At 39.3% G+C, this 14,024-nt stretch overlaps 1 protein-coding gene across 16 annotated transcripts in view; it reads left to right on the plus strand.

Annotated features, from left to right (window-relative positions):
* SUMO1 (small ubiquitin-like modifier 1) overlaps positions 1–14,024 on the plus strand; it is a 25,833-nt gene that overhangs the window by 10,545 nt on the left and 1,264 nt on the right. For 10 of the 16 annotated variants that reach the window (XM_025196688.1, XM_025196689.1, XM_025196687.1 and 7 more), the window contains 3 exons: positions 6,662–6,736; positions 8,997–9,069; positions 13,081–13,152. In XM_025196688.1, the coding sequence (XP_025052473.1) occupies positions 6,662–6,736; positions 8,997–9,069; positions 13,081–13,152 (220 nt within the window). Of the gene's footprint in view, positions 1–6,661; positions 6,737–8,644; positions 8,781–8,991; positions 9,070–9,532; positions 9,720–13,080; positions 13,153–14,024 lie in introns of all 16 variants that reach the window. The other 6 variants (XM_006017657.3, XM_025196691.1, XR_003092595.1 and 3 more) reach the window with 5 other exon arrangements.

Genomic DNA, 14,024 nt, shown 5'->3' on the forward strand with positions numbered 1-14,024 from the left:
TTACACTGTGGGTTCCCCGTTTGAAGCCCTCGTCACTGGACTTATTCCCCACAACCCTCCCCCAGCCCCGTGCCCCTTTCCCTCTTCAGTCTTTTTCTTGCAGCCAAAAAATAAAATGACACAAAAGTGGTTTTCTTGCAAAGAGGTGGGAAAGCCCACGGCAAGGCAGGGGGGTTTTAATGCACTTGATTCCTATTTAAAATCTGTGGGGTTCGTCTTTGGTTTTAATGCTCTAGATTCCTATTTAAAATCTGTGGGGTTCGTCTTGGCCATCCTGTTAGTGCAGTGTGCCGGGCCAACATGGCATGGTCCCCTGCCCTCTGAGAGCATCTGAAGGCATCCCTGGGTGCTGCAGTCCCTGGTTGGGAACCACTGCCTTGGAGACTAATTTGTGTGGAGAGGCCTGAGCTTTCACCTACAAAAAGTGTATAAAAGCTCAGGCCTCTCTGAACTAGCTAGTATATATGGTGCCATCCTGCCCTGCCTGTCTTCCAAAAATTTGAGAAAAGTAGGAAAGGAAAGCACGGGACATCACCTAGTTCCCTGCTCTAGGCATAGTCATCTCTGTCTCTAAACCAGAGATGTCAAGATGCAGCTCATGAGCTGCATCGGACTTGTGGAGCAGTGTCATCAGGATATGGGCTGCTGGAGGGGCTGGGACTTGGGGGGTGAGCCTACCACTGAACTCTGGCATGTGGAGCTCCTTTCAGGATGCATTTCAGCAGTAGTCAGGTGAGTGACAGCTGTGTTAATCCCTGCGTCTCCCTAGCTGACACAGCAGCTCAGGAACATGTGCCAGTTAACACTGCTGTTGCTCACTGCACTGCCAGAGTGGGTCTGAATCCAGTTTGCAAGGCTCTTCACAGCCCAGATCAGACCTGAGGACCAAGAGAGTTTGACACCCCTGGTCTAAACCATCCCAGATAAACATGCAGCTAATCTGTTCTTAAAAACTTGTAGTAAAAGAAATTCCACAACCTGCCAAGGTAATCCGTTCCGGAGTTTCGCCACTCTCAAAAGTACAGCTCTTCCTGATATCTAACCTACATCTTCCTCCTTGCAGTTTAAGCCTGGTATTTTTCTGTCCTGTCTTTTGTGGCTGAAGATCTGATCATCTTAATAGCTTTTAAATAATAATAATAAAAAAGATAATATAATGAAATATAAAGAAGTGTTATAAAGAGGATGGTGAGTGAAATGGAAAAGCTTAGAAATTCTGTTAGCTTGATTGTCAGAAAATTTAAAATGGTCAGAAATGAAAAGTGAATTTACCAGGCACCGTTTTCTGCATTGAGAACTTGTTCCAGTTATTGTCACTGCTACCGATAGTGTAATGTCCCTGTTGTGGATAGGGAAAATTACTATTTATGTAAGTTGACTTTACCTTACTTTCAAGCTGAAGAAAACTCATCTAGTACAAATAATGGCATTCCTTGTCTTTGTTAAATGTTTGTGCTGGTACAGCTGTGTTAGGTGTCTGTCTGTCAGTGGTTGTGGTGAGAACAAATTCCCTATCCAGACAAGGCTGAAAGAAAATGCCGGAATATAAGATAGCATTATAAAGGGGCAAGAGGGGGAAAGGGCCAAATTTTGTAAACTTGTTTTCTCATTTTCTTTACTTCTGTAAATCGTTCCACTGATGCTGATTCCACTGCTTTCATGAATAAGAGCTATTCAGGTTGTTAATAGTTTCCAGGATTCAGCCTTATTTTAAAGATTTGTTTTTTCATTTTTAATTTAAGGCTAATAAAAACATGGATAACTTGCCGGAGGTCTTAGTGTCTCAGTAAATCACTATGCTTCATTCATTAGATTCCAACTGTATCTGCTCTGAATAAAGCTTTTGTTGTCTTACAAACAGCAGCCTTCAGTAGGTATTCATTTCTAAGGCACAGGTCTTGCAAAGACTCGTGTGTGTGCTTAATGAGTAGAAGTACTTATAGTGCGTAACATTTTAGAATGCATGTAATATTCTGCAATTTAGGGTATGTATGACTTTTCTACATGGTAAACTTACTGTATTTGGGATCAGTGCTCTCAAGCATGCAGTTTTGCTCCTGTTGGGGTGTCTCCAAATAAAAGTGATGAGCTATGCCCACATGGCACGTAAGGTTTACTCCTTAGAAGAGCCAGTTAATCTTCTTTCACACTAAGTAACTTGTAACTGGTACCTTAGAGATGTGGCAGCACTACTTTTGGTCCAGAACAGAATAGTGTGCTTGAAGAATCTGCTGCTGGACATAGTAAGTTTGCTATGTGGGCATGGTTTAGGGCCTAAATCCTACAGACATTTAAGCCTATGCTTAATTTTACTGTTTTTAGTTACTGTCATTTAAACCAGTGACCATGTGGCCAGAGTAAAGCCTCTTCTTGATGACAGCAGAAATACGGTTACGTTGTATTACATTTTCTTGGAATTAGCTACATTGCTTGAAAACCTACAGTTATTCCCTTCATTAGGGGAGTGTGTGCACATGCTAGAAATATTAAAATGAAAACTGACCCCCCCCCCAAAAAAAATCTGACTTGTATTTTTGAATATGCAATAAAAATATGAAGTACAAAAATTTAGTGTGTTGGGAACTAAGTTATAGGTTGATTCTGCATATAAGTCGAGTTCATTTTTTTACAGTTCATTTTGAGGAAAAAATGTAGGCTTAGAATAATAGTAGTTAGTGTTTTATGGCCTGCCTTAGTGTAAACAATAGGATGTAATTGGCTTAAAGTTATTCTTGTTTTGCTTTTTTTGTTGGGGGGAGGGATTGTGTGTGGATTTTTTTTGTTTTGTTTTTTGTACTGGGGAAAGAAAAGACCTCTTTCCTAAGAAAAAAGGTTAAGAGCAGACAAAAAGTAATAAATATATGGATCTTAGCTGTGATCCCAGAATAGTGAAAATAAAGTTCTAGGGGATAGGTTTGGAGACCACTAGTTCCTAGCTTTCCCAGGCCCATGGGCAACAATACTGAGCAAGGTCTAGTTTACCCAGCAAAGTTTTGCCACTACAGTTATGTTGGCTATGGGGTACAGAAAGATCGAATCCTCCGATGGGGTATGCTGTACTTATTTCTGTGGGATGGGGGTGGGAGCTTTGTAAAACTGGGAAAGAAACCCTTCTGGGCCTCCACTAGGGGGCTCTGCTGACATAGCTATGCTAGCATTGTTATAGTGGCAGTAGCTCCATAATGTAGACTAGGGGTGGTTAACTTGTGGCGTGTGTGTCATAAGTGGCACAAACAACCTGTGTGTGTGGCACCTGGTTCAAATCGGGGAGGGGATAGGCAGCAGCAGGTATGACAGGGAGCAGAAAGCAGAGCAAGAAATTGGGCAGGGATCACAGGGAAGGGAACAGAAAGCAGAGCAGCTGATTGGGCAGGGGAAGGGGATTGGAGTGGCATTTGGGGCGGGTGTGGGGCAAAAAAAGATTGACACTGTGATGTAGACAGGCTTCAGGTAACACTGCATCCCTGTCCCTGTCAACCTTAGTTTTAACTTTGCTCACAGTCACAGGAATCTGTTTTTAAGGGCTCTGCAGGTTTTGTACTGTCTGAGTTCTGGATTGGGGATTACTTGGGCAGAGGTAATTAACAAAGGGAAAATAAGGATTTCAGAGGATCAACAAAAGCAGCTTTATTTCTCAGAAGAAATGGATGAATCGGCAAAATGCTTGCTTCAGGGAGCATCTTTTTACCTGTAATATAGCAGACTGCTAGGAGGATAAGTAAAATGCATAAATTAAAACACGTGAGCTAGTTTAAGTGCCAGCAGTTGCAGTGTGGCACTCTCTTTATCATGGTTAAAGAAGAGAGTCTTTGTTGCAGATGTTAATTTTTAAAACCAGAAATTGAACCTCAAATATCTTAAAAACAAACAAACAAATCCAACATCCCCTTACCAGATTAATACTTATTGTTACTGGCAAATTAAATTACAGCATCTGGTAATGTGTTTGTGGTTTTATTAGGTGCAATAATAAATACTTGGCACTTTAATGCATTTCATTCAATGACCTTAAAGTGATTTGCAAACACTAATTAATTAAACTTCAAGATCTAAGTCTAAGGTAGGTACTGGACTACTTGTTCTTGTAGCCATTATTTTACAACAGCATAAAACTTCATGACCTTATTAAGAGGTAGGAGTTTGATTCAGAGGGTTGTATTTTGGGATCTCTCTTGCCACTTTTTAAAGTCTAATATTTAAACATAAACACTTTTTTCAATAATACAGTGGAGAACACCTGGTTTTCTAACCTTTCAATTTGAAGTGATGGGGACTTGGATATAGACCATTGATTGTATGTATGAACAAAGATTTAACTGGGTGGGGATAACATGGAACAGTTGAAGCACTTGTAACTGTTCATGTGCCTGGAAGGATCTGTGATGAGTAAAAGCTAAACTGGTTTGGCTTCATCCTAAGTGAAATGCCGGTAAGTTCCCCAAGTTCAGCAGTTATCATGTTGTGATTGCAGGGGACACGAAGAGTTATCCCACTTCATTCATTTGGCAGTAAGTCACTGTCTGTATTAGCTCACTTGTTTATATTAATTGTATACATCTTGTGAGATGTTAATATGCAAATGAAGCATATTTTTTGGTTACCCTCAATTCTAAATGACATCACGTCCTCTACTCAGCTTTTCTACCTTTAAAATTCATGACAGGTAAATGTCTTCCAGATTTTCCTGCTCTTGTTTGAAGCATTTAATGCCATTATTGACTACCTCAAAACTTCATCTATGCTATGGCTCTAATTTGATGGATTGTGTGGTTGCCTAAGACTTGAGTCTTCCATTCTTTGTGTCAGACTGGTTTAACACTCAGCTTCCAATTCTTACTCATTCAAAGATGTGAGTTTTCTGGAAAATTTTGAATTGGAAAATTTTCCAATGCCCTAAATAGTGCGTGATCTGATTTAACATGTTTATTTGACTTATATTTGGTAAAAAGAACTAAAAAAGTACCCCCATGTTAATTTTGTCCTAATAGCCGCAAGTATTTGAACTGAAATATTCGATTGGGAAAAAATTAAATATAGCACACTTAATGTGGTTTAAATGTTATATTCAAACAAATTCAAACCTTTATGTGGAAAGAAATTATTTTTATTGGAATACTTGTAAAAATGTAAAGACAGTATACAATAGCATGTACTTCTCTTACATTGTTTGCTTAAATTTAAGAAAACCCCCCTGAAGGCACTGAAAACTGTTGACACACTATATTTAGCACACTCAAAGAACTGTGCATGATATGCCGTGGTTGCCCACTCATCTACTCCACTGAGGCCATTGCAGCACCTCTAGTTTCACTGTCACTATCTGGAGAATCACTTGCATTACTTATTAGTTCCATTTCAAAATCAGGTTGAGGCAAATCTGATTCAGAACTACTTGAACCACATTGTCTTTTGCTAAAGGATGGCTTTACCAATGAGTCTATGGGCAAGGGCAACTTATCTTCACACTGTATCTTTTTCACTAATTATGCTTCTGACTGATTCTCCAGAAGCAAGAGATTCTGAGACTTAGAAACAAGTTTAGTAGTACGTTCATTTGTTAGGCTATTCCTCTTTTTTGTCTTGATTGAGCTGAAAGCTCTCCAGTTCCGTTCACAAGAGGCTGCTTTTGGTGGAATGCTTAGGATCCTTAGAGCAATCCTGGACCAACAGTTGGATGTTACAGTTTCCCTTCTGCCATGTGAGAGGAGACGTATTCTCTGCTGCAAATGTCTTTGCTCCAAAGTTTTTTTGGTTTTTTTTTTTTTTGTGTGCGGTACTCGGCAATGTCAGTCATCACAGCTATTGGTATCCATTCATTGTTACTAATGAATTTTATGAAAAAATGAATTTTTAGAAATGGAAAATTTCCCACAGAAAAATAAAGCACTGGAAAATTTTCTGGAAATCTCTGCTCTGTTTGCTTTTTGATTTACGTCGCTTTACTTTACTGTAGCTGTGGCTGGGTATTGAGTCTCGAAAGATCATTGCTTTCCACTTGTATCATCCAGAGAGGGCTGTCATGGTGACAGCAGTGCTTTATGATACTTCATGCAAGAGCTCAGACACTCTGAGGAGAGCTAAATCAGTAGGCTTGTTATAAGAGTTAACCTATTTTGATCCTCTGTCTGGTGATAAAGTCCTGTGTTACTAGGACAGAAGTCTGATTTGTCATTAAGTTTTCCTCTGTAGTAAACAGAGGTAGTATTATATACAGCCTGTTAAATGTGATGAGCAGTTGGATATAGATAATTTTGTTAGGTTTTTGTTCCGAGTCTTTCTTCTGTGGGAGTTATACTTGGCTAAAATTGCACTCTTTTTTTTTCTCTCTATTGGATTTCTCCCTCCTCCCCCCAACCTTTTTCCTTTTCTCTTGTTCATTCAAAGCTGATATGGCTATAGTCACTGTGGTGTTTCCCCACTCACTGAATTAATATATCAGAGTGAAGATAAGCATCTTTTCATGGTATTTTTGCTGCCAATTTCATGGATAGAAGGAAAGTTTTTTGCGTCTTTTTGTAATTTTGATTTATTGTAGTAAGAGAGGTTGTTGGGCTACTGTCCAATGAAAATAATGAAGAACTAGAATTTATCACTATCTTTGTGGAATGTTTTGTTTCTTTTTTTTTCTTTTTTTTTCTTTTTTTTCTTTTTTTTTTTACAGGAAGCAAAACCTTCCGCTGAGGACTTGGGGGATAAGAAAGAGGGAGAATATATTAAACTCAAAGTTATTGGACAGGTGAGTTTTTACATAGTTAGTTACTGGTGGTATTTGGTAGTTTGAGAATGTGTAGATGAATGATTTCCTTGTTTTACATGTGAACACAAATTTTGACACCTACACTATTTTAATTTGTAGTTTTTCCCCAAAATTACCTTCCTTAACTTACCAGTGATAGCTGTCATCTGAGGGCATCTCGGACTAATACATTTATCCTTGCAACTTCCTGGTTGGTTTAGTATTAGCCTTGTCATACAGATAGGGGCACTAATGCACAAGGCCATTTGAGTGGTTGTCTCAAATTGGCCTTGTGCCTTAAGACAGGAATAAGATGCAAAAATGATCTTGACAAATTGGGAAAAATAGACTTATGTGCAAAATATAGCATATAGGAGGAATGTAGAAATGGAAAACGGAGAATGGTTGACTAGGCTGTAATACTGTGAGGAAGACCTGAAGGTTATAATGGACAGCATGAGTCAGCAGTAATATAGCTTAAAAACACTGCTATCATACTGAGATATGTTAACAGGAGTCCTTTATGCAAGTCATTGAAGGTGTTTGTGTTCTTCTGTTGAACATTGGTGAAGCATCACCTCGTACTGTGTCCAGTTTGGGGCTACTGCATTTCAAAGAAGATGTGTAAAAAAACGTGGAGAGTCTCTTGAGCGTAAGTGAGCAAGATCAGAAGCCCAACAAACTTACAAGGACAGGTTGAAGAAATTAGTATTATTCTAGAGAGCAGTAGTTATGTCTAGAGGACATGACCTTCAAATAAAAATGGGAATGTTACAAAAATGATGTTGATCAATTGTTATTAGTACCCACAGGGGAAAGGAGGAAGCACAACTTGGAGATAGGCGTTAAATACTAGCAAGAATTTTTCTAACTGTGAGGGTGGTTAAGCAGTGGAATAGACTCCCTAGAGAGGCTGTGAAATCTCCATCACTGGAACTCTTTAAATACAAGTTAGGTAAACATTTTGTCTGGATGTTTTAGACAGCTATTCCTGCCTGGTGTAGGGAGTTAGAATAGATGACCTGCATTTTTTCTTTGCTTTTTATGATGTGCCCAGTCACTTCCTCCTTTTGTCCTTGTGACAAAATATATAGTAGAATTTGCAAATTTGTTGGAATCTGACAGGACTGCACTGTGAGCATTTCTGATACGGCCTTGAGTGTTCAGCCTCTGGGCTGTCAACCGTGTGCCTTAGCATCTGTGCCACCCCCACCCAGTCACTTAAGAAGACCAAAGACAGTAACTCAGTTCCAGATTTCTTCACTCTGTGTAGGATGTTTAACCAGAATGTGTTCCTATATCTGGATAGAGAGAAGCAGCCGTTTGTTGATTACCAGTTCTGGGGAGAAGACTCTGTAGGTGGCTATTCTTTCCGCTTGAAGTAAAGCCTATAACTTTAAATAGTTCAGGTAATGAGAGTCTTGGGATCCTTGAACTGAAGTAATTCTGCACAAAGCCACAGAGTGCTGCTTCACCTGCTAGTTCATTTAAGTTCTCTTAATATTGTCTGTGTTAGACTTGTTAGCTGGATAGCTTGTGGGCTGGAATCTGGGAACCAAATTTAGTTCTGGCATAAGCTGCCTTAACTCCTATTAATATAATTGGAAATTACAATTGCATATCCAGCAGCTGAATGTAGCCTGTCGACCATAAGAGCAAAAGGTTTTTTAGATGTTTGCATTTATAGGCATTTTTTCAATCCTTCAACTTTTCAGTGAGGGTTTCTAGATTTGTGGAATAACAAATCCTTTCAGGCTTCCCTTTAAATTACTGTTGTATTACTGAGTCGGCCGGTATCTTAATTTACTCCAAATAAGCAGGGTTTTAGTTACATGTTTTGGAGTGTGAGTTTTAATTTCTCTCTTGGTACCTGAGACCAGAGATCATTTGTGCCTCTTTCTTCTTTAGTAGGTGCATCGGCTGATAAATATGGAAATAAAGACTTATGAACTCAAGTATGGTGATATTTAATATTTAAAAATTCAGAATGTCTGATGAACCCCCAGGCCATATCACACTATCTGTTTTAAAAATAGGACTCCAGGTGAATGGAGGGTTTCACTTACATCTGTCACAATATAATCCTGTAATAGGACAACTTGCTGTGGGTTAAGATAAACACATCAAACTGTCAAACTGTAATAAAGTTGGTGTTGGGCAGGTTTTGTAATAGTAGGTAAGTGTAAAAATTAACACCTACTTCAAGCAAATAAGTTATTAAAAAGGGGGATAACTTCTTTCTGCTCTGTTCTTAGGACAGCAGTGAAATTCACTTCAAGGTGAAAATGACGACGCATCTCAAGAAACTCAAAGAATCATACTGTCAAAGACAGGTTTGTGGAAGAAATGGCTAAATCTCATTACAAAAAATAATTTGCTTTCCATGCCTTTTTCCTAAAGTAAAAGCATTTTGGCAGGCTAGGAAGACTCTTAGGAGCATGCATGCATACAATAGTCCAAGTATGGTGGTTTGCCTAAGTAAATTGACATACTGGTATTTACACAGGACAGCAAGGTGTGATCTTGTCCAACTCCAGTGGGGTTGACATTTATTAGTTAAAATGATTTGGCAGCTTTTAGAAACAGCAAATATTACCTTTTTAATATGCTCATACATGCACTTATGGCTACTGTTAAGGTAAAATTTCCTTACAGTTGTGAAATACTTAAATGGCCATGTAGGGGTAGAGTTGGATATGTACCTACTATCATTAATGACATGGCAATAAACTAATACTATGTAATTTGATATGACTCCTAAGTCCATTGCATTAAATGCTTACTTTTGTTAAATAGGAACTGCTGCATAGTACATGATCAGATTTTGTTGAAATTACTATTGGACCACTGGAAAAGTATCTTGTCTCATTTGTGGTTAGCTTTTGGATTAGCTGCTCTTCCACTGGTAGTGTTCTTCAGGCTTACTTTACCAGCTTTGACCTTAATGAAAACTTAGTTTGTTTCAACAGTGAATAGAAAAAAGGTAAGTGTGGAATAGCTTTTCTTTACTTCAGTTATCTAATGTTTTCATTTTTTTGTGCATTTGGGGTCAGTATCATGTACTGTACATATATGATGTACTGCTACACGAGCTAAAAAGAGTATCCTTAGTTTGCTGCGTATATAACTTCAAAAGTATTATAAGTAATTTACAGGCTAATGTGAAAATCCTGCCAGGAGGAGCTTAATTTTAAGGTATGGTTGGGTAAATCTTTTCCATTAAATAACCCCACTGAATCTCTAGTATACATGCACAAATAATGTAAAGCTGTAAAACAACTTTTTGTTTTTTGTACCAGCTGAGCTAAAACTTGGCCCCATAACTGGAGTCATTTTCAAGTTTCTTTATTCAGCTGCAGTTGCAGGCCCATGTCACCATCCCATTTCTATGGCAAGAAGATTTTTAATATAGTTTCCTCTAGGCCAGAGGTTCTTTGACCCCTGGAGCTATGTTATCCAGCCCAAGGGGCTTCTTATAGGTCCTGAATTTTGGAAGCAAGTGAGTAGCGCTGGGGTTCTGAGGCCCGATCCAGGCACACGGCTCTGGGACTCAATCCCGATATGCTGGGTTGAAACATTGAACACCACTACTCAAAGCAGTTCAGAAGGAATTTTACACTACAATGACTGTAGCCTCTTTTGAAGATAACATTTCAAATTTTATAATCAGAAACTACTTAATATTTTGTTGATGGCCTAAAACAGAATATTGGAATGTGTGTTTGGTTATTTGGTAGCTGCATTGGCATAGTTACAGGAGAGTAATAATACAAGGAAGGTTGGGTTCAATTTTGTCGTTACTGTTCATCCCACATGGAAAAGCACAGTGCATCTGCCCTCAGTTTTCAGCATACATTCTCCATAGAAAGCTGGGATTTTTAAAGATTTTGAGGTAATTCTGCTAATTTTATATGTCCCAATTGTTAAAATTGGCCTTAAACAATTTATAATCTAGTCCATGATTTTATTTTTTGTCGTTTTCCAGCTTAAAGACTACAAACTAGAGGAAAACTGAAAAAATATAGATAGTATAGGTTTTTCTCTGGACCCATGTCATTTTTTTATCTTAATTAGTGCTAAGCACTGTAACCAGCCCATTATGCTTCAGGTAGCAGATAAAGCACACCATTTGTCAGCTCCTATTCTTTAGTATGATGTGACAAAGCCTTTTTTGAACTAAGGAAATGCATCCATAACTAGAACAAATAAGTGAACAAAACTAGATTTTAGTACTTTTAGGGTAGTGGTTGGCAGCATTTTTGAGTGGTGGGCTGGAACAACCAAACTTGGGTCCAAGGCAAGCCAGCACTTCTGACCCTGTAGCTGCGGCTGTTGCTTCTTTTGTGCCATGGCCAGGCAGCAGATAGAGAGAGCCCCCGGCTGCTAAAGCCTCCCAGTTTTGTGGGCTGGATCCAATGGGTTTGAGATCTGGACCCAGCCTACAGGTAGGAGTTTGGTGCTCCGCTCCTCTCCTCTCCTCTCCCCCCCATTCTAGAGCATTTCATTACTGAACTTTCTCGCTTTGAGAAGGCAGTGGCTTCTCTGAACAATGGGGTGTCACAGTGGGTGTGTCTACATGAGGTGCTTTACTGTGCATTAATCTAGTCTGCACAGTAAAGGGTCACTATCTACTTATGTGCAGCAATTACTGTGCAGCAAATTAGCCTAATGCACAGTTTTCTAGTACCTGTGGATATAGGTACTAGATTAACTGTGATTAGGTACTACTGCGCAGTAGTGTATGTATAGACAGCTGACTGGCAGCAAATTGCTCCTGGTTAACCCGGGCAGCATGGGATGGGGAGCTGCTTCCCAGCTGCATGTCCTGATCTGCATAGGGACAGTCCCAACAAGGGAGGTTCCCTGCCCCATGCAGTTTGGGGTATGCGTCTGGGAGGCAGCTCCCAGGGAGCCTGGTTAGCTCCCTATTCCCTGACTCATGCAGGGAATATAGGGGTGTGGGGCTGGGAGGCAGCTGCTTGGGAGACTGGACAGCTTCTTCCTCCCCTGGGAGCCCAGGGCTGACCCCTGTGCCCCCTACTCCCCCTGGCTGCTGTAGGGGGGCAGAGCAGAGCAGGGCACAAGCAAACCTGCACAGAACTGCTCCCACACAAGTTCAAAATAAGTGACCTCTAAATAAAACAAGCCCAAAAAATCATAACCCGTGACACTCAAAAAATTAAAGTGATTTTTAAAAAAAAACAAGCCCACTTCCGCTTATAATAAGCAGACTTGGCAACCTTCATTGTGCTGTATCTAGCTGATTTCAAAAACTTAACTTAGCTTTCCAGAGCAAACAAATTTCTATTTTTGAACCCGGTAGGAAAGATGCTGCCTATGCCTATTCTTAATGCCCCACTGATGCCATGAATCATCCTAATAGGAGTGTCAGGTTTTCCAGTGCAGGGAGCATTTATGTTCTGTTTTAGATGAAGACTTCTGACCAAAACAGAAGACATGAAGACCTCTTTCTTATACAGGGTCTCTTGGGATGCTTGAAGAGTTCTTCTGTGAAAGTGCATAGCTTGCTGCAGAACAGAGGTCCTGAACTAATTAGGCACTTACACAAAGATCAGGCTTTATGAAATTGCCAGCAGCTTTGTTGGAGGTTTTGATTTAATCCTGGGGGGGTGATGGTATTAGGAAACTCATGCAGACAACTGTTTTGTATTTCACTTAAGGTTGGTCTGTGCATAACATATCAAAATCACAAAAGGAAAAGAAAAAATAACATCTTTAACCATTCATACCTTCTGCTCCTACAGTCATGCACTTAACCACTACCACAACCACATTGATTGGATGACTTAACTCGAGTGGCCTCCAGCACCGTTTTCTACCAAAACTGTGTGCAACTTCCCCCTCTAGGGGAAGGCAGAGGGATATGTCTAGTCTATTTGTGCTGGTTTTGAGCTGGGAATGGGAGGAGTGCAGGAAAGCACATCATTGACATAAAAAACTTGCTCTCATTTCTTATGGGTGATATGCAGGTCAGAAGGAACCCAATCCAACCATCAAATCCTAGGCTGAATTTCGTGGGGGAGGGTGGAAGTCTTTAAAAAAGCCAGCTTGTAAACTGAAAAAAACATCATCTGGTAATAGAGATGAATTCAGAGGTCTAGTATGATTTCGGAGTAAAGCTGTGATTTTAAAGGTAACATTCAGCTTAACCAGTGTATTTGGTGTGCAGTAAAACACAAATATTTGAGACCCTTGCACATCCAGGGGTTGAGGTCTCATCTTCAACTTTCATTAGAAGCAAGGACTTGGAAAACTTATTTATGTACCAGATGGGCTTTACTAAGGCTTATTTGTTTGTGTTTTGTGCGTGTGTTGTTTTTTAGGGAGTTCCAATGAATTCACTCAGGTTCCTCTTTGAGGGTCAGAGAATTACCGATAATCATACCCCCAAAGAGGTGAGTTCCTTTTCTTTCTGGAAAATGACAGGGGACAGTTTAAAAAAAATGCTCCCCAGACATAACTAGAAATAAAAAAGGTAGTACTTATCTCTAGGGGTTTTGCTTTAGCTAGTGCCTTCATTCTTTTGTTTGTTTGTTTTATTTATTTTTAAAACAAGCAGATGAGTCATTTTTATCATAAAGAAATGTATACAAACACCAGCTCATTTTCTATTCGTTATTCATATGATTTGTATCTTAATTGTTGCAAATGTTTTTTTCTGTTGTTTCAATATTTATACCATAACACTGACCTTTGGGGATCAGAAACGGGATGATATATTGTCAATATAGTCATTTTAAACTTTCAGTTCACTTGGGGGAAGAGTTGGAAACAAGTTATTAATTGAAAACTTTAGATTTCAGCTGAGGCCCTATAGGTGAAAATGCTTTGTTACACAAGTTAGCCAAATGGCTCTGTAACTTAATGGTTTACGTATACAACAGTTAAACAAGAAGAATAAAATAAAAAAAGTAAATACCTATATATTGCATTAATAGGTAGCAAATGTATGCATATAGCAAATGTGCTCTTGGATAATGCTGTTTACTGCTCTGGAAATAGATTTGATCTCCCTAGACAATGTTGCTGACTTTGAACTAGATGTACCGCAAAGATGAAACATGGGACTTAAGGAAGAGGACTAAATAAACTCATTAGTTTTGGCTAATGAGATACTGATTCAGGATTCTATATTTTTTTTCACCCTTTTGTCCTTTGAGGAAATGTTTTCTTCCTCCATCCAATCATTTAACACTCCTACCTTGGTTCAGATTGTCTGTAGCTCCTTGACATATATGATTGGTAACCATTTTTGTGTTTCTTCCCC

This window comes from Alligator sinensis, unplaced genomic scaffold, assembly GCF_000455745.1.
Source record: "Alligator sinensis unplaced genomic scaffold, ASM45574v1 scaffold755_2, whole genome shotgun sequence".
In the NCBI taxonomy this organism is placed as follows: Eukaryota; Metazoa; Chordata; order Crocodylia; family Alligatoridae; genus Alligator; species Alligator sinensis.